At 38.3% G+C, this 20,673-nt stretch overlaps 1 protein-coding gene across 7 annotated transcripts in view; it reads left to right on the top strand.

Moving 5' to 3' along the window:
• LOC122573117 (putative thiamine transporter SLC35F3) overlaps positions 1-20,673 on the top strand; it is a 60,124-nt gene that overhangs the window by 17,542 nt on the left and 21,909 nt on the right. For all 7 annotated transcript variants that reach the window (XM_043739083.1, XM_043739082.1, XM_043739084.1 and 4 more), the window contains exons 5-7: positions 12,379-12,726; positions 12,834-12,962; positions 13,099-13,288. In XM_043739083.1, coding sequence (XP_043595018.1) covers positions 12,379-12,726; positions 12,834-12,962; positions 13,099-13,288 — 667 coding nt within the window. The remainder of the gene's footprint in view (positions 1-12,378; positions 12,727-12,833; positions 12,963-13,098; positions 13,289-20,673) is intronic.

The following is a 20,673-nucleotide window of genomic DNA, read 5'->3' as shown; positions in this document are numbered from 1 at the left end:
ACTTCTGGTCGATGCGTTTCGACGCACGATACAAATACGGACGCTGATTGCTTAAGATGTCAAGAAACTCGAATCAATTATTACTGCTAACTACCAACTATAGACTCGGACAGGCGTCTAACGACTGACTTTCCGTCACGATGATGCTGCAGAGGAAAACTATGATGGGGTCTGTCTAAGGATACGAGATCATCGGATTCGTTGAGGAAAGCCTTCATTCGGAAAGTGAGGGAAATGGACGTTGCTGTTAATTGGTTAATTTCTGTGTTGGTGGTTGGAGAGTCTTTGTGTAGCGAACCACTAGACAGAAACCGTTGGAAAGTTTACTGTCGAGTGCGGTGTCATGTAAACTTCAGGGTTGGGTGATAAAATAAAATAGCTGAGTCGTAACACAACTATCAATTTTGCTTTTATTAAATTTTATTATGAATTCAGCAATCACAATGGAATACACACTGAATTAACACACATAAATCACAATTCACTCCAACAACTTATGTAAAACCTAGTTACACTGATACGTTAAGTACGCGACCGGTCTAAGGGTAGAAACTCGGTAAAAAGGTGTCGACTATTCTAAAGATAGAGACTGAGTAATGTTTAGTGACGATGTTGTGGCGGAGGAAAGCTAGGGGTAGGTGTGTCTGAGGCCACGAGATGAGCTGATTCGTTAAGGACAATTTTGGTTAGGAAAGTGAGGGCGATAGACATTGCTTTTGATTGGAGCACAAGAACCCTGGTAGACTAGGAAGGGACTTAGCCGTCCTTGAGAGAAAATTGCTAACGGAAAATACCGAATGTGAGAAAACTAACTTTCCCGTATCTTCCCCTAGTAAACAAAAATGTAAAGAGCACTGAAAATAGAAGATGCTTGTTTTTGGTCTAAAGGACCTTAACTATGAAAATGCCACGATTTATTGGTGGGTCCTTAAGACTATTGAGGGTACGCAGTAAGGATGCGTAGACATCTGGATGCCATCTTGCCCTCAGTGTGTGACCTGGTCTCTGTTGTGGATTGAGATTTGGTTGATGTTACAGCGGCTACAATTTCTTAAAATTAGTGTAAGTGAAATAACTTCCTTTAAAAGTAGACAATGATGAACTTGTCGGTTCTTTTAGTCAATAAATACCGTCATGATCTTTAGAATGTCTGAAGGATTCACATTTTCGTTAAAATTTCAAAAAATGTTCTATTATTGCACATAAAAAGTTACTTCTTAACTCCGATTCTAACTCCGTTGAGAAATCGCGGTGTAACACTATTATGAATAAATAACTAACTATGAATTTCATTTTTGTAATTTTATAATTTCATCATTTAGCTGTAGAACTTCAACGAAACGTTTCGATATTGATTTGTAATTTTTCTTCAACAATTTTTTGATTTTAGTTTTTCTACTGTCTCAAACTGCTGAGGTGGAGGACGTGTAGGGTGTTTTGAAGCACTCGGTGTTTAACTTCAACAGTGTTTATTTAGATGACTAGTGCGCGTCGTTTTAGGTCGGACTACGTAACGTGACGCACGTCGAGTTCACGCGATGTCGATACTGATCGAACTGAACTGACTGACTGAACTGAACGAAGTGATCTGAATGATCTAAGTGTTATGTCCCGTGGCCTGCTACACAAAACGGACTCTGTCCCTCGGATAAGATGGCCGCCAGATGTCTAAAAATCTTTATTGCATACACTCAATAAGCTTAAGGACCCACCATATATCTCTACAGTTTTTTAGTTAAGGTCCTTCAGAACAAACAAATGTCTTTTTAATTTGGAGTATTCCTTAAATTTATTGTCCACTCCGGGAAAGTACGAGAAATCCGGTTTCTCACGTATGATGCCTCCCACTAGCAACTTTCTCTAGGGTGCGGCTAGTACATTCACCAATCTTTTAGCTTAACCAATTAGCAGAGATGTCCTTTTTCTAACGAAAAATTGTCATCAACGAATCCGCTTATCTCGTGCCCTTAGACACACCAGTTTTCTTCCGAGGCATTATCGTCACAGAAGTTTGAATTGCTTTACTTTCTTGACCCGTCAACATCTTAATTTGCGATCACAAATCTTTGTACACGCGATACATTCGCAAACTTGTCGTATTTGAAGTTGTTAGAAATAAAGTGCATATTTTAATTTGTTAACGAAGTATTAGCATCAATTCAATCATCTCTATTATTCTAACCGAAATAGGGGATCGATCATTTCGTGGCGTCAATTAGTAAATCGTAACGGGAATTTACGACTCTCGTTGGCGCGCTTCTTTGTGATCGCTTCTCTCCACAAACGGTCCAACATTTTTTTTTTTATTATTTCTTTAAATTTTACAATTTGTCCAGTAGGACATTTGGTAAAATATTATAGCTTAAATATACATAGCATGTGGATGGTTACCCCCAGTGGGGTACCATCTTCGTGTTTGTTAGGTTATATCCTTTGTGAGATCTGCTGGGTGTTTCCTTTTCAGTCTTCTTTCTATGCTTGTGTTGATCGTTTCCGCAGCCAGCCGGTTTGGGTGTGTTGCTATTCTTTCTCTGTACTTTTCCGCGCATCTGCTAATCTCCTCCTTGACCGTTGGTATTCCCAGGTCCTTCCGAATATCCTCATTTTTAACGTACCATGGGGCGTTTACTATTGTTCTAAGAATTTTTGCTTGTAATGTCTCTATGTTGTTTATATGGCTCATTGCTGCTGTCTCCCATAGTGGTATTCCGTATGTCCAGATTGGTTTTATGATTGTTTTGTATATTTTTAACTTATTTTCTATGCTTAGTTTGGATTTTCGACTTGTTAGCCAGTGCATTTGTCTCCTTGTTGTCTGTATTTTGTCTGTTATTGATTTAATATGCTGTTTCCATGTGAGTTGTGTATCTATGTGGAGTCCTAGGTATTTGACTTGTCTTGTTTGTGTTATGTGCGTGCCGTTCAGTAGGATGTTTGGTGGTGTCTGTTTTCGCAATGTGAATGTGATATGGTTGCATTTGTTGGGGTTTGCTTTTATTTGTTTAGCTTGCAGCCACTTTTCTATTTTTGTGGTGTGTTCTTGTAGTAATGTGACTGCTGTTTCTGGGCTAGTGTGCCTGACTAGTATAGCTGTATCGTCTGCGAATGTCAGTATTTTGCTATTGGTAGATGTTGGTATGTTGGCCGTGTATAATGTGTATAGTATTGGTCCTAGGACGCTTCCTTGCGGAACCCCAGCCTTGATGTCTTTAACTTCAGAGTATGTGTCCTTGATTTTTATTACGAATGTTCTGCTGCTTAAGTAGGATTTTATTAATTGGTATATTTACTCCAGGAATTGTTTTCTGATTGTTTGTAGCAGGCTTTCGTGGTTTATTTTGTCAAATGCTTTCTCGATGTCCATAAAGAGGGCTGTACAGTATTGTTTGTTTTCTAATGCTAGTATTATTGCATTAATGAGTCTGTGCATTTGCTGTATCATGGAGTGTTTGTTTCTGAATCCAAATTGGTGATCTGGTATTAATTTTTCCTTCTCTATTATTGGTTTTAGGCGGACGTATATTATTTTTTCTAGGATTTTTGAAAACACAGGAAGTAGCGATATTGGTCTGTAAGATGCTGCTTAGTGTGGGTCTTTGCCTGGTTTAGGTAGCATTATGATCTGTGCTAGTTTCCATAGTTTAGGATAGTATTGGATTCTTAGTATTGCATTGTATATTATTGTCATTAGTCGTATCGCTTTTGGAGGAAGGTTTTTCAAGATTTTACCATTGATTAGGTCGATTCCTGGTGCTTTATTGTTTTTTGTTTTTTCGATTATGTTTCTAATTTCTTGTGCTGTTGTTTTAGGTATGGTGTATTGCTTGTCAGTTGAGCTACTAGCGGTTGGCGCATCCTCGTCTGACCATAACTACGTCTGGCTAAATCTGCCCACACATTTTCTATTATATCTATAATTCATGTTACCACTTATAACAAATTCGTAATATTAGAAACTACAGACGATTCTATGGACGTAGTTGAAACATCAACAAATCAACATACGTAAAAAGAAGAAACAATGATAAAGTCTATCGAGAAAGATGTTAACAAAGAGGATTACAAACTTAAAATAAAAAATAATCAAGTAAAAATTTTTCCGGCGAATCCAGATTCCTATAGAAAACTAACGAAGTTACTAAAAACCCTGAAGGCAAATTTTCACACATGTCAATTGAAACAAGAAAAACCTTTTTGTGTGGCACTTCTCAACATCCACCACTCAGCTATCTTAGATGAATTGAAGTTTGAACTCTTAAATCATAGCTATAAAGTAACCAACATTAGCAATATAAGGCATAGTATCACAAAAATCCCGCCATCCTTATTCTTTATTGATTTAAAGCAAAAGCCAAATAATAAAGAAGTCTATAACATCAATCGTTTAAAGAATTCTGTAGTAAAAATTGAACCACCTTTTATAAAAAAAGAGATAGTTCAATATAAAAGGTGCCAAAGGTACGGCCACACACAGAAATAATGCAACCACAATTACCGCTGCGTTAAATGTGCAGGTCTTCACTCTACAGATCAGTGCACTAAATCTTCAGAAACTCCCGCATCTTCTGTCAAGGAGAGCATCCTGCTAACTATAAAGGTTGCACAGTCTATAAGGCCTTGTACAAAAATAAGTACCCTAAACCCAGAATTAAGGACCTAACCAAGCAAGTACTTATTCCACAAAAATTCACTACTCCTCCAACCTCCTATGCACAGGTAGTTCAAGAAAATCAAAGCAGACCGAAAATCTATAGTGATCATTTAAAAATAGTGTTTCCAGTTCACAAAACACGGATAACTTCAATAGGCTTGAAAAATTAATCGTGAAACAAACAGAGCAAATCAATAACTTGCTATCATTGCTTACTAACACGCTCCGACGTAAAATGAAACCAATGCGCATAGCTCTTTGGAATGCCAACGGTCTAGCTCAGCATAAATATGAACTAGAATTCTTCTTAAAACAACAAGAAATTGACGTAATGCCTCAGTACAAACGAACCCACTTACTGACCCACTAACACTAACAAACTACCTGATTTATTAGATTTTTTTATAACTGAAAGCATCTCGCCAAGATATGTCCAAATCAACTCTTCTGTGGAACTCTCTTCAGATCATTCACCCGTCATAGCAACAATTAACTCAACAATTATCGAAAATCAATCTAATGGCTTTACTTACAATCAACTCACAAACTGGTAGCTCTTTAGGAAGGTATTCAATCATTCAACATCAGCCTCAATATCCTTAAAAACAAATGAAGATATAGAAGCAGCCACGGAATATTTAAACACCAGCATAATAAACGCGATCCGTTCTTCCACCCTCACTAAGGTCACCCTAAATAATGTCAATAAACATGAATACCCCTATTACATAATTATAAAAGTCGTAGGAAACGTAGGACTTAGAGGAGTATGACAAAGTCATAGAACTACCGACAACAAGCGTAAGCGAAATAACGCAACAAGGAAACTAACCAAAATCCTCAAAAATTACAAAAATGACTGTTTTCAAAAATATCTTGCTAATCTGTCCCCCACAGCTAATTCCGACTACTCATTATGGAAGACATCCAGGAAACTCACTCGTCCTCCGCAAATAATCCCTCCAATTCGCTGTCCGCAAAGAGGATGGGCGCGTAGCCTTATACAAAAAGCCAACTTGTTTGCAAGCCACTTAACTGATGTTTCCAAACCGTATTCCTCCACTATAGCAGCGGAAATAATTGAATACTTGCACTTACTCTTCCAAATGTCTCCTCCTATTGAGCCTTTCTCATCTCTGGAAGTTAAAGAATTAATCCATCGTCTAAATCCCAGGAAAGCATCGGGGCATGATCTGATAAATAATAAAGCTATTAAAGAGTTTCCCATAAAAGGGATTGTACTCATCACATCAATTTTTAATGCAATTCTTCGCCTTGAATACTATCCTAAGTCTTGGAAAGTATCATTAATTACTCTTACCCTTAAACCTGGAAAACCAATATATGAAACTAGCTCTTATCGCCCAATTAGTCTTCTACCTTCTTTGTCCAAACTATTTGAGAAGATGTTAACGAAACGACTCCTACCATTCTTAGAGGATTCGAAAACAACGCCAGATCATCAATTCGGTTTTCGGAAGCAACATTCTACGATAGAGCAAATTTATCTCTTAACTCATAAAATCAGCAGTATTCCTGGACATTCGACATTCGACAAAGTGTGGCATGAAGGACTTTTGTTCAAAGTAAAGAAAAATCCTACCACACACCTACTACTACATCCTAAAATCATATCTAACCAATAGGCTGTTTATGATTAAATACTTAGACGCTATAACCGCAACATTTCCAATAGAAGCTGGCATACCCCAAGGCAGTGTCCACGGATCTCTGCTGTTCACCATCTACATTGCCGATTTACCAACTTTAACAGACATAACCACAGCGACATTTGCTGATGATACAGTTTTATTAGTATCCCACTCAGACCCAATAATTGCTTCCTCTACTCTCCACCGAGGTCTCGACTCTATGGAAAAGTGGTTCCACAAATGGCGCTAATTCTACAAATAAATGAAAATAAATCCAGTCATACAACCTTCACGCTACGAAAATAATCCTGCCCACAGGTGACCATAAATAATGTTCTAATTCCAAACAAAGATTCAGTCAGATATCTGGGCATGATTCTGGACAGAAGAATGACATGGGAACTGTTAATTAATGTAGGTTCGAGATTGATAATTAATAGATTCACACAGATTCGATTTTAATCTTAATATATTTCTCCGCCTCGTACAACACGTCTTATCACACAGGATACACTCAGTCAATTAACATCTGGTCGACTTTTAAGACGAAAGAGCGTCGCTAGAAGTCGTAACAACTTAGCTTGTAGTAACTAGCGATCATACCAACTTAATATTTCTTAACACTCCCCTTTGATCGTAGTTTCTACAAGCCCCATAGCTTTGATAAAAATTTGAGTCTTAACTCTATTTAAACCTTTGGTAAGAATGTCAGTAACATTTTCGGGACTAGGTCTATGGGTATAATCTCTTCGACACGCAATTCTTAACATAAAAATAACGCACTTGAACGTGCTTAGAACTCTCGGCAACTACTTCATCTTTGGACCATGAAATAGCTCCGATGTTTTACAGAAAATTTTGCATGGATGAGAGCAATATGACAATTGGCCCAACTCCCTTAACAGTAACGATATCCACACAGTCTCCTCTGCTGCTTCTTGCATTGCTACAAATTCTGCTTCGCATGTCGATTGAGCTATAATTGGTTGTTTCCTGGACAACCAAGATATTGCACCACCAGGGAGTATGAAAATATAACCGCTTCTAGATTTCCTATCTACCGAACAGCCCATAAAGTCTGAGTCACAAAACACCTTCAAAGGTTGTCCTGTCCTTTGGTACACTAGCTCCAAGTCTTTGCTCTTCAACAGGTACTTAAAAATCCGCCTCACTGCTTTCCAACCAGATACAGTCAGATTTGCGCATCTTTGGCTTAACTTTCCTATTGCACACGCGACATCAGGACGACTTACAGTGGCGATATATATTATATGCCTCACAGTCTGTTCATACAACTTATTATCGAACGGTTCATTACACTTAATGTCAAAACCGGCCTCACACTCCTTAGCTAGCGGTGTTGACACTCTAACCTCATGAGCAATGTCAAACAGATTCAGCATTTGCCCTATCTGTACAGATTGATCAAATACAACAGTAGTACTGTTTGGCTTACTCAAGTGAATGGACAGAAATTGAGTGTCAGTCCCTATCATCCTTACATTTAATTTCTCCATAATTCTAGTTTTGAACACGCCAATCGCAGTCTTTGTTCCAAACGCAATAATGTCATCCACATAAATAGCTGCTATCAGATCTTTGAGTACATTCACATACACACACGGATCACTCATACATGGGTTCAGATTCATACCTCTCAAAATACTATTTATATGCCTAAACCACATGCTCCCAGCTTGCTTCAGTCCATACAGGCTCTTTTTAAGTTTGCACACGCATCGAGTCCTGTCTTTTCCGGGAACTTTAAAGAATTCTGGTTGCTCCATGTATATATCGTCATCTATAGAACTGTTGAGATATGCATACTCCACATCAATGTGCTCGTAATCCCACCCATTTTCTGCACACAGAGCAACCAGAATTCTTAGAGTTCTGCGCTTTACTATTGGACTGAAAGTCTCTGAATAATCTACTCCAGGCCTCTGCCAAAATCCCTGTGCTACAAGTCTAGCCTTATACCTATGAGGATTCCTTTTCACAACAAGTACCCACTTAGAGTCAATAACATTTTTGTTCAAAGGTCTTTTCACTATGTCCCACACATCTTTATTCGCTAGGTTGTCTAACTCCTTCATTATTGCCTCGATCCACTTTTGAGCATCTGGCCCCTTCAGGGCTTCGTACACATTCACAGACACACACAGACTTTGAGTTTTGCAAACTGAGCACAACTGTCACACGTCTTTGGTTTACGCAGTCTTGCTGACCTCCTGGGCACAGTCGGTACACTCACAACCTTCTCCTGATTATTCTCATTAGTTAAACTGTCCATGAAATAATCACTCTCCCCTTCATCGTTTCCACCGTCACTTTGAGTTTCAACGTCAACTTGGTCACCTTACCTTCCAAGTTCAAAATCTTCTACGTCCCATATTCACTCAGAGAATTTTCTCTTTATGTTACTCCTTGGCGTTCTTGTAGGGGGACACATTCTTTTCGAACCTGACGTGACAAGATATTATCACTTTCTTAGTTTTCGGCAGGTAGATCCTATAGCCCTTCACCTGTCGATCATAACCTACAAATACCCCTTAGCTGCCCTGCTATTGAATTTTCCTCCGCTTGGGCTTTTCAGATACCAGACTCTGCATCCAAATACTTTCAGTCTGTTGATCTCCCCTTGGATGTGGCATCCCTTACTTTTCCATAATTTCAATGGAATCCTGTCTCCAATAGCAGCGGATGGGCATAGGTTCCTTATATGACACGCAGTGTTCACAGCTTCTCCCCATAGGTAGTCAGGCAGCCCTGATTGGATGAGTAAACACCTAGCCATCTCGACCAGGGTCCTATTTGCTCTTTCGGAAACCCCATTTTGCTCCGGGTTCCTAGTGACGGTCTACCTGTGTAAAATACCTTTCTCCTTCAGGTAACTTTCAAAATTTTCTTCTGTATACTCACCTCCATTGTCAGTTTGGGGGGCACTTATTTTGGACTGGTGTAGAGTCTCCACTTCCACCTGGTATTCCTTGAAGCATTTAAGTACTTCGTTCTTCCTGCTGATGATTCTAACGTACAGGAAACTCATCATTTCAGAGAAATCATCAATGAAATTCACGAAGTAATTACCTCCACCTAATAACTTGCATTGAGCTCTGCCGCTGACGTCGTGTGAACGATCTCTAAAGGGCATTTACACATGTAGTGAGCTGTCCTCGGAAATGGCACTTTTGTCATTTTTCCTTTCACGCAGACTCCACATAGTTCCTCAGATTTCCTCGAGTCCTCCTTCACGCTACTTACAGGAATTTTTCTCATCGCATTCCCATGTAAGTGGCCCAATCTCTCGTGCCACGATGCGGTGCTCTTGTAGGCCTTTGCCTCAATGACTTCAATGTCTTCGTCATTCTCCCGAGGCTCCTCCTGATCGTTTTCCATGGAGACGTTTGCTACGTATCTTTCAGATGGTATTGTCTCTAGGTAGTACACATTGTCCCCTATCTTTGAGTTGAATACAACATCTCCATCATCATGTGTTCCAACGGCTTCCTCCCTTGTAAACACTGTGGTGAATCCCTTCATTGCCAATTGCCTGATCGAGATTAGATTCACATCTAACTCAGGCACCCATAGAGCGTTTGACAAAGATAGGGTCCAACCGCCACAGGACTTAGCCATTTTCACAACGATTGTTCCTTTTCCTTTAACCTCCAGGTATCCCTTACCAATCCTGATCTGTCCAGTTGCAGGCGCGAGGTCCATGAATCGATGTCTGTCCGGAGTCATGTGATTCGAGGCACCCGAGTCAAGGTAGCTGATCCTATCTCTTTCCATGTGACTGATGGACGATAAGGCTAACGTAGAGATAACTCCCTTGGATCTCGATTTGTCTTCTGATTCTCTCTCCTTCTTGCTGTCTTCTTGTCTCCGTTTCTCTCCTTGGTTTTCCTCCTCCTTATCTCCCTTCTCCTCTTGGCACTGGTATAAAATGTGGCCCTGTTTGCCACACTTGTAGCACTTCTGATCTTTTGGGTCTCTGTGCCTTGGCCTCGCGCCATCTTTGTTCTGTTGAGGCTTGGGCCTCCATTGTTTCCTGGTCCCCATTGCGTTGTTTTTCTCGGCCGAATCCGCAGCCGCGTCGATCCTTCTTTCTTCAAGCAGAAGGTCGGATTTCACGACTCTCGCGGTTAGATCCTTATCGATCCTTGTTGTTCTGAGGTAAGTCGCGTAATTTGGATCCGCCACGAGGCCTGCCAAAAGGAAACATGCCATAACGTGGTCCTCAATCTTTATACCTACGCTGGACAATTTATCACAGAGATCCTGTATCCTTCCGCAATACGCGGAGATATCCATGCTGGGGGTCTTCTCGATAGTTCCCAGTTCCAGCATGCATAAAACAATGTCCATCGATGTGGATCTCCCATGGATATCTTCCAGTGCTTTCCAGCATTCCTTCGCTGTTTTCAAGGTGCTGATATCCCCGAGATACTCGGGGCGAACATGCCGGAAAACGTACGCATGTGCTTTGTTGTCCATTTTCATGCAGTCTGGTCTCAACGTTTCTGTTGCCATAAATCCTGGTTCTACTGCATCCCAGCAGTCCAGGAAAACCAACGAGGCTTCCGTCATCGTCTTCCAATATTCATAATTGTCTTTTCTCAGGATCGGGTTCATATCCTTATCCATATCACCCATTAACTCCTGGTCGACCATGGCGTGGTCTCTTCTCGGATAATCTCAGGAGAAACAAAAAACTCAAAAAATAATTCTCCTTATTGTCACAGTTTATTGCTCTGGGCCTATAACCCGTTAATTAATGTAGGTTTGGGGTTGATAATTAATCGATTCACACAGATTCGATTTTAATCTCAATATATTTCTCCGCCTCGTACAACATGTCTTACCACGCAGGATACTCTCAGTCAATTAACATATGGTCGACTTCTAAGACAAAAGAGCGTCGCTAGAAGTCGTACCAACTTAGCCTGTAGTAACTAGCGATCATACCAATTTAACATTTCTTAACAGAAACGACACATCTTAGATAAATCCAAGCAACTTAAATTAAAATTTAAAAAATTCTACTGGCTCATTGGCAGACGTTCCAACTTAAGCGTGCAGAGTGAGATAATGCTATATAATGCCATATTAAAACCTGTTTGGAACTGTGGGATCCAACTATGGGGAACAGCGAATAATTCTAACATAGAAATTCTTCAACGATTCCAATCAAAAACTCTAAGATCCTTAATAGATTCACCTTGGTATGTTACCAACTAAACAATACATCGCGGTCTTAAGATACCTACAGTTAAAGAATAAATATCCAAATTCAGTAATAGATATAACATAAGAATTAACATCCACGAAAACCCACTAGTCACTCAATTACTTGACACGACGGATCAGATCCGCAGGCTAAAGGGGCATTACCTTCTAGATTTAAACATTAGATTCAGCTAGAATTAAACATACGATAATCACTTATTATTCACGTTATAGTACACGCCAAAATAATTTACTTATAATTGTCAATGAGAATTGATTGTAAAATACATCCAAATTAAAAAAAGAAAAATAAATATTCAGATTTGGTAACCTTACGACCGAGTCCAGAGTTTTTATATTCTCTGAACAAAAATAATTTTGTACAGTCTTATTGGGTACAGTGGGTACAATGCCCTGCTAAAAATCCAATTTTTTTTTTATATAATGCAAATAGTATGTTTTTTCAATTGCTCATCAATTAAATCTATACATATTTGGTTGTTTATCCGATCTGATATAGAATTTATATCTGCATATGTTACTACTGTACGTACGTAAAATGTACGAGTATATTTTCTTGTATAGATCTACGAGTATTCAGAAATAAACAAAAATGTTGGGTGGGTTAGTACCATATTACCATATTACATTTCGTACTATATTATAAATTGGCAGAAAATGTTTGTGAATTGCAATACATACTTTTTGAGTAAAGTATAAATAAAATGATAATTATAGTATACAAATATTGGTTCCGCATTTATTTTCTAGCATTTTAGGAATTATTGTAACTAATTTTTTCGATACGACGATACCATGAAATTTTTATCTATATCTTTTCAGACAGCTTCATACAATGCTCCATTCTTCACAACCTGGTTTTGTACGAATTGGGAAATTCTTTACTTCCCAGTTTACTTCCTTTGCCAATCTGCAAGAATCAAATGTAATACTCCATCTGAAATAATTGCAGAGAGTTTACGAGGTTTCCGCGACAAAGGATTTACCGGTGGTCGTTTTTTGATCAGATGTAGTCTTTTTTGTGGTCTCTGGGTAGTTACAAACTATATGTATATTTATTCGCTCAGGATACTACTAGCTACCGATGTAATGGCACTTTTCGCAACCAACGTATCATGTGTATATTTGTTATCATGGGTGATCCTTCATGAACAATTTGTTGGAGTAAGGGTTAGTAGATGTTTTCATAAAAACTGTCTGCAATCTGTAACTATTAATTGCCTAATAAAACTAACGATATTGATGAAATTGTTATGTGACAATTATGAATATTGCAGATAGTAGCAGTGATTTTATGCAATACTGGAATTGCACTTTTAGCGTACATGGATGGCATTACTGGAAGTCCAACTTTAGGTGGCGTTGTTCTGGCAACATCGGCAGCAGCTGGTTCGGCAGTTTACAAGGTAAAAGTTAATACTAAGAGATCGATGATTTTGGACAATATCAGTTACATCTAATTTATAATTTGACAATATACATTTTAAACGCTGAAAATAATTCGGTGTAACATATGAGGAAGGAAATATAATGTTAAACTAGGTGCTGTTTAAGAAAGTCATAGGAGAAACAACATTTGGTCAAATGTCTTTATTCTTTTCTCTTATTGGGTTGTGTAATGCGGCGTTGTTATGGCCAATTTGTTTGGCTCTTTACTTTTCGGGAGCAGAAAGCATACACTGGGGACGATTGCCATGGACGGCATTACTTTCAGCAAGCATTTTGCACTTAGGTTAGTATCTTTACTAATTAATTTTAAACTTCTATCCAGAATACGCCACCAAATCAAGATATGATTTTGCAACTTAAATATTTTTACATACTTGCGAACATTTGTTTAAATTTCGCTGCTGATTGAGCACTACATTTTATCTTTACAAAGCAAGATACAGTGATTATACAGGGTATATCATGCAATTGGGATAGGTTATATTTTGTATCCCGAATTTGGTAAGAGAAAAAAACTGTTAAGGAGAAACTTAAATAGTATAGTAATAGAGTATTAAATAGTATAAATAGTAATGCTTTATTGCTTTCCCTTGGAGAATACAAAAGATCTGTTTTTTACATTATCGTCCTTATTCTATAGTTCTTTATCTATACTTAGATAAACCTTAAACCAACCTATCTTATGTTATTGTAAATATATATATATATGTCGGGTTCACATTACGATTAGGGTTAGGGGCGTGCAACGAATCTTCATTTGGATTAGACATTGTTGTTATGCAATAGAGAAGATACTTACTAGTACAAATATGATTATTACAGAATTTGACAAGTAGCCCTGGTAATTAGATACTCGAGATACTAATGACAATGATCCTAGGTTTAATAACGAATCCGCGGTCAACGGGATAACAAAATGCGCTTTCTTCCAAAGTCTAAGTTGTACTCAACTTGCTTCTTTACGGTACAAGTATTACTGAACTAACTCTTTGTTAAAACATAGAATCTTCACCGAGCATAAAGACGCTATGTAACTCGCTAATGAGACCTCACGACAGAAAGTTTTTTTTTTATTTACTAGTATTTTACAATCAGTTCTCGCATTGAGAATTTTAAGTAATTTTCTCTGGCGTGGCGCAGTGACATGACTAATTATTTATAATAATTTAATACTTATTATAGATAAGTATAATTATAAATAAGTATTATAAATAAGTAAATATTACTTAATATAAATATCTAGTTAAATCTTGTGCTTAGGTCTAACGGGTAGTATTTTTTTAGCCTGAGTATCTGGTTCGACGTACTAAGCAATTTAGTAATTAGGGGGTTTTGATGTTTGTTAACTCTTTTGCTATATCTATTGCTATATTTTGTTATTTCTTCTTTGACTGTGGGTATCTTGAGGTCGCGATGTGTTGCTTCGTTGGTGACATACCAGGGTGCATTTATTAGGGATCTTAGCGTTTTCGATTGGAAGCGTTGAAGTATTTCAATGTTGGAATTACTTGTTCTTTCCCATAGTTGGATTCCGTAGGTCTAGACAGGTTTTATTACGGTCTTATAGAGGGTAATTTTGTTCTGCGTGCTTAGGTTGGAGCGTCGACCAGTGAGCCAATAAAATTTGTTATGTTTACCCTTGAGTTGCTTCGATTTGTCTGTGATGTGTTGTTTCCATGTTAATCTCCTGTCCAGAGTCATGCCCAGGTATTTGACTGAGTCCTTGTTAGGAATTGTTATATTATTAATGGTGACCTGAGGGCAAGTTTGTTTTCGCAGAATGAAGGTTACATGTGTGGATTTTTCTTCATTAATTTTAAAGCCCCGTTTATGAAACCACTTTTCCATAGAGTCGAGACATCGCTGGAGAGTGGATGAAACATTTATCGTGTTTGCGTGGGAAGCTAATAGCGCTGTGTCGTCAGCAAATGTTGCTGTAGCTATCTCTGTTGATATTGGTAAATCGGCAGTGTAGATGGAGAACAGCAGGGGTCCGAGGACACTACCTTGAGGTATGCCAGCTTCTATTGGGGATGTTGTGGTAGTGGCCTCTAAGTATTTAACCATGAATTGTTTTTTGGTCAGGTAGGACTTTAGGATGGAGTAGTAGATGTGTAGTAGGATTTTTTTAAGTTTGTATAGAAGCCCTTTATGCCATACCTTGTCGAATACCTATTGAATGTCAAGGAATACCGCTGAGGAATATTTTTTCTTTTCTAGGATTTGGTTGATATTGTGTGTTGTGCGATGGATTTGCTCTAGTGTAGAATGTTGTTTCCGAAAACCGAATTGATGATCTGGCAGTGTTTTCAAATCCTCTAGGAGTGGAAGGAGTCGATTTGTTAGCATTTTCTCGAATAGTTTTGACAAAGTAGGTAAAAGACTAATTGGGCGATAGGAGCTAGTTTCATATATTGGTTTTCCGGGTTTAGGGATGAGAGTAATCAGTGATATTTTCCAGGCCTTAGTATAGTATTCAAAGCAAAGAATTGCATTAAACATTGATGTGATGAGTGCAATCCCTTTTATGGGATTGCTTTATTGCATATTTGGTCATGCTCCGATGCTTTCCTGGGATTTAGGCGACGGATTAATTCTATAATTTCTACAGAAGTGAAGGGTTCAATAGGAGGAGACATTTGGAAGGGAGAGTGCAGGTATTCAGTAATATCCGCGGCAATTTTGGAGGAATGGAGTTTAAATACGTTAGATAAGTGTTTAGCAAACAGGTTGGCTGAAGTTGAGTGATTAAAGACTTCTCTAAAGAGCTGCCAGTTGGTGAGTTGGTTATGAATAAAGCCATTAGGTGGATTCTCGATAATTGTTGAACTGACTGTTGCTATAACGGGGGAATGGTCAGAAGAGAGATCCGCCGAGGAGTTGATTTAGACATATCTTGGCGAGATATTCTTAGTTATGAAGAAGTCGAGTAAATCAGGTATTTTGTTAGTGTCAGTGGGCCAGTATGTGGGTTCATATGTGGTGAGGTAGTTGAGATTGTTGGTGATTATGCTCTTCAAGAGATTTTTGCCTCTTACTGTGACAAGTCTGCTGCCCCATTGGGTATGTTTGGCGTTATAGTCTCTTTCAGCTATGAACCTATTGCCCAGAGCATCGAGCTATCAAAGTCTTCTTTAGCAATGGAGTGTCTGGGAGGGCAATATACTGCTGAAGTGGTGATTGTACCATGGCAGTCTTCTATTGCTACGTTTGTAGCTTGGAGGTAGTCTTTCCGGAATGATGGAAGCTTGCAATGCTTAATGCTGGATTTGATAATGATTCCGGTGCCGCCATGGGCCTTTCCACTGGGATGTTGGGTATGGTAGAAGTTATAACCGTTTGTTCTCAGATAGTTTTTGTCGGTGAAGTGGGTTTCAGATATGAGCATTACGTCGATATGCTGTTGTTTTAGGAAGAATTCTAGTTCGAATTTGTGTTGAGCTAGACCGTTGGCATTCCAAAGAGCTATGCGTCTTGGTTTTATTTTGCGTCGAGGCGTATTATTTTATCCATGATGAGTGTTAATAATGATAGTAAGTTATTTATTTGTTCTGATTGTTTTTCTGTTAATTTCTCGAGTCTATAGAAGTTGTCTGTGTTTTGTGAATTGGGAACACTATTTTGAGAATGGTCCCTATGGATTATTTTGATTTCCTTGTACTGCTTGGGCCTAGGAGATTGAAGTAGTAGTGAATTTTGGAGGACTGGGTATTTGATTGGCTGTCTCTTTGGCTCTGAGTTTAGGATACTTATTTATGTATAAGGTTTTGTAGGCTGAGCAACCTTTGTAGTTAGCAGGATGGTCTCCTGGACAGTGGATGCACTTCGCTGGGATTTCTGTTGATTTAGTGCACTGATCAGTGGGGTATGTACTTGCACATTTAACGCAGCGGAAATTATGATTGCAGTGTTTCTGCGTGTGACCGTACCTTTGGCACCTTTTACATTGCACTATTTCTTTTTTTATTAAAGGAGGTTCGATTTTTACTACCGAGTTGATTGAATTTGTCATTAGGTTTTTGTTTTAAGTCGATGAAGAATAAGGATAGCGGGTTTTTTGAGATTCTATGTCTTATATTGCTGATGTTAATTACTTCATGACCAAGTTTAAGGAGTTCGAACTTCAGTTCGTCTAAGTTAGTCGAGTGGTAGATGTTACGTAGTACCACTCGAAAAGGTCTTTCTTGTTTAAGTTGGTAGGCGTGATAGCTAGCATTCAAGGTTTTTAATAGTTTTATTATCTTTCTATATGAGTCTGGGTTAGCGAGCAGAATTTTGACTTGGTTATTATTTATTTTTCGCTTGTATTTCTCTTTACTGATTTCTTTCTCAATGGACTTTACCGTTGTTTGTATATCGATGACTTCATCAGCAAATATAGGTGGGGGAAGGCAATTTTTTTGCGTATGTTGATTTGTTGGTGAATCTGCAACGTCCATGGAGTCGTTTGTGGATTCTAGTATTGAGTATCTATTGTACGTGGTTACACAGCTTATTGATTACTCGTTCTGATTGGCGTTTGCGTTTGTTTTAGCTGTTTCTAGTTTAGGCTTTTTAATATTTTTGGTGTCAATAGTATGGAGGAATATATTGCTCTTTTGCCACGGAGGAGGTAGCGCGGTGCAATTATGGTTTTGCTCAAGAGAGCCTGGTCGCGATTCTTGGGCCATCATCGAGCTAGTTAATTCATGTTGAATAACTAGTTGAGAGGCTATGAGGCTATGATTCGGGTAGAGATTAGGAACGTTGGAATTTTTCACTAATAAGATAGGAAACGCTTGGATTATGTCTATTTCGATTCATTATCGGCGGATGGGCGACACTAGATCACGGCGTCACAGAGCACTAGACACACGTCTGCACGCTTCGGCACTCAACAGGAAACTGAGAGAAAGTTGTTAGCGGGAAGCGTTGTTCGTGAGAAAAGCTGATTTCCCGTATCTTCCTTAGTTAACAAAATCCTAAGATTTATAGCGGGTCCTCAGGCTAGCTGAACATGTACTGTGAAGATGCATCAACATATGGTAATCATCTTGTCCGAAAAATAGGGTCTGTGTGTGGCGAGTGTAACATCAATCCACATCAGAGACCACGCCACACACTGCGGGAAAGATGGCAGCCAGATATCGGCACATCCTTGGCGCGTATCCTCAATAGTCTTAAGGGCCCACCATGGGTCTTGGCATTTTCATAGTTCAGGTCCTTCAGATCAATCAAGTATCTTCCGTTTGGTATCTTCCGTTAGCAACTTTCTCTCGAAGGCGGCTAAAACCCTTCCTAGTCCACCAACCTCCTTATTATCCAAACGGAAGCGGTGTTTACTGCCCTCACTTTCCTAACCAAAATTGTCATCAACAAATGCGATGGTCCCGTGTCCTTAGACACACCCACCCCTAGCTTTCCTCAGACACGATATCGTCAGTAAAACATCACTTATTCTTATCCTTAGAATAGTCAACATATCTTTACCGGTTTCTACCCTCAGACCAGTCGCGTACTTGATCAGTGTATACTCAAATGTAAATATTAAGTGAAAAATAAAGTTTAATAAAAAAAAACAAAGTTAATAATTGTGTTACGGCTCAATCTTCTTGTTTTATCATCTAATTCTCAAGTTTACGTGACACGAGCCATGGGACAGAAACCGTTGGAATGTTTACTGTCGAGTGCCGCTACAACTATTTCTTTTTAAGGAGAGCTATACAAAATTATTGCATACCTTTGTTAGGTGAAACGTTCATCCCGTGACCGCGGCTACGTTCGGAGACTAGTTGTCACTTCGAGCCCAAGCTCATTATCACAAATCTTGGACAATTTATAATCGGATTAAATTATGAAAACTAAAGTATTGGGGATTTTTCCAAGAATTCCAAAGGAAGGTCCTTTCATCTCCGACATATATATTATGTTCGGCTACAGGTGTAAAACAGTTTAAGGGGTGACTTTTGAAGCTATAATAAGATGAAAATCAAGAATAAAAAAATTGTGTTTTCAGTTTTGTTTTTAGTTATCAACAATTAAAAATTAGCCGAAATATCCCTGTTTGCGAGAAAATCTCCTTACATAACTGAAAATAGGTCAGCCTAAGCACCGGTGTGCACAGAGATATGGGCAGCAATTTACCTCGTGCAAGTCGTACAGAAAATTATGACATTTGAAGGCGTAGATCATCCTGCACGACGTTTTCTAAGAAAAATCGTAGATTAAACATTACACCTGTCTACTCATTAAAATTCATTACAGCATATCCACAGCTGTCTCATTAGTATTTCCGCTAATCCTTTGCTTCCAAAAATAATTAATAACTAATAGCTCATAAACAAAGCGTATACAAATATCACACACGCACTGCGATCGTCCCGTCCGCAAAAATCATTTGCGTTTTACCAATATATTAGTATATTTTTTTAATTATCTTTTATCCTTTATATCGAGCTTTTATATATGATTCATTTGCAAATGAGTGTAATTAATATGAGTCATTAAACGTTTTAAGTATGACCATTCAAGAATATTTTGTAGCCAATGAAAATTTTAAAACACGTTTCACAGATCTGAATGTTCCAATTTATTATTATTATTTATTTTTAGTCCGTGCCTTTCGGCTTTGGACGAACTTTCGATTTACATTTCTTACACTTATTTTGCTCCTTATATATCTACCTCTTATCTGCTCTATTGTATTGCATTCCCTTAGCTTATTCTTATGTCTCACAGCTAAAACTAATGACTAAAAACTATCGCAATTTATGACTACACATTATTGCCACTTTTGGTCTTTTGCCTCCTTGCTGTGCTACCTTCTTGTCTTTCCTCCCCGTCTTGTATTTCCCTTGCCCTTCTCTTCTCTATTATTACCTTTAATTCCATTAGTCCTTCTCCAGCTTCATTCAGTGTTCTTTCCATGTCTTTTGGTCCTCCCGTTATTTCACATTCTTCTATTACATGTCTCAGGTCTTCTTCTTTCCTTTTACATAGTCTTCATCTTTTTTCTCCCTCTTCTTTCCAGTATTCCCTCGCTTTGGTCTCGTTGCCACGTCTGAATCTGGCTAGAATTTTCCTGTCCTTCCACTTCATCCTTCCTTCCAAGTACTTTGGTATCTCATCTTTGGTTATTTTTCTGTAATGTCTGTTATATTTGGATTCCCTTATCCTTTCCCCCCTCTCTTCTGTTTTTCTCTTCCTTCTTTCTTCTATAATTTAGTCTACTGTCAACCTTTCTTGCTCTTCTCTTGCTTCCATCTGTGTCCCTCCATTTATCACCTCTTCTAGTCCCTTCTTTCTCTTTCTTGCTCTTTTCCCTTCTGAATGCTCCAATTTAATTATTGTTAAAAATATGTTTAAGAAATTTATCATTTACTGATTTGCGATTATTATAAGAAATGTTTCACAGTAACTTTGAAAATGTCGATTCCAAAGTTGTAAATGTTCGAAAATGAAATGTTGGAAAAATAAGATTCTAATGATATATTTTTTATACGTTTTAGAACCAAAGTACATGAAAAGTTTATAACGATTCATACATATTTAAAAGTCTCTGTCTAAACAGTTATTTTCAGTCCTTCATATATGAATATTATAGATGAATATCTCTAAAAAACGTGCATTCTCGGTACTTAAACTCATGTTGATCACGATATATAGCCTTATTTATAAGAAATACGATTT

Source organism: Bombus pyrosoma, linkage group LG11 (assembly GCF_014825855.1).
Source record: "Bombus pyrosoma isolate SC7728 linkage group LG11, ASM1482585v1, whole genome shotgun sequence".
Lineage (NCBI taxonomy): Eukaryota > Metazoa > Arthropoda > Insecta > Hymenoptera > Apidae > Bombus > Bombus pyrosoma.
This window is presented reverse-complemented; position numbering and strand designations above follow the sequence as displayed.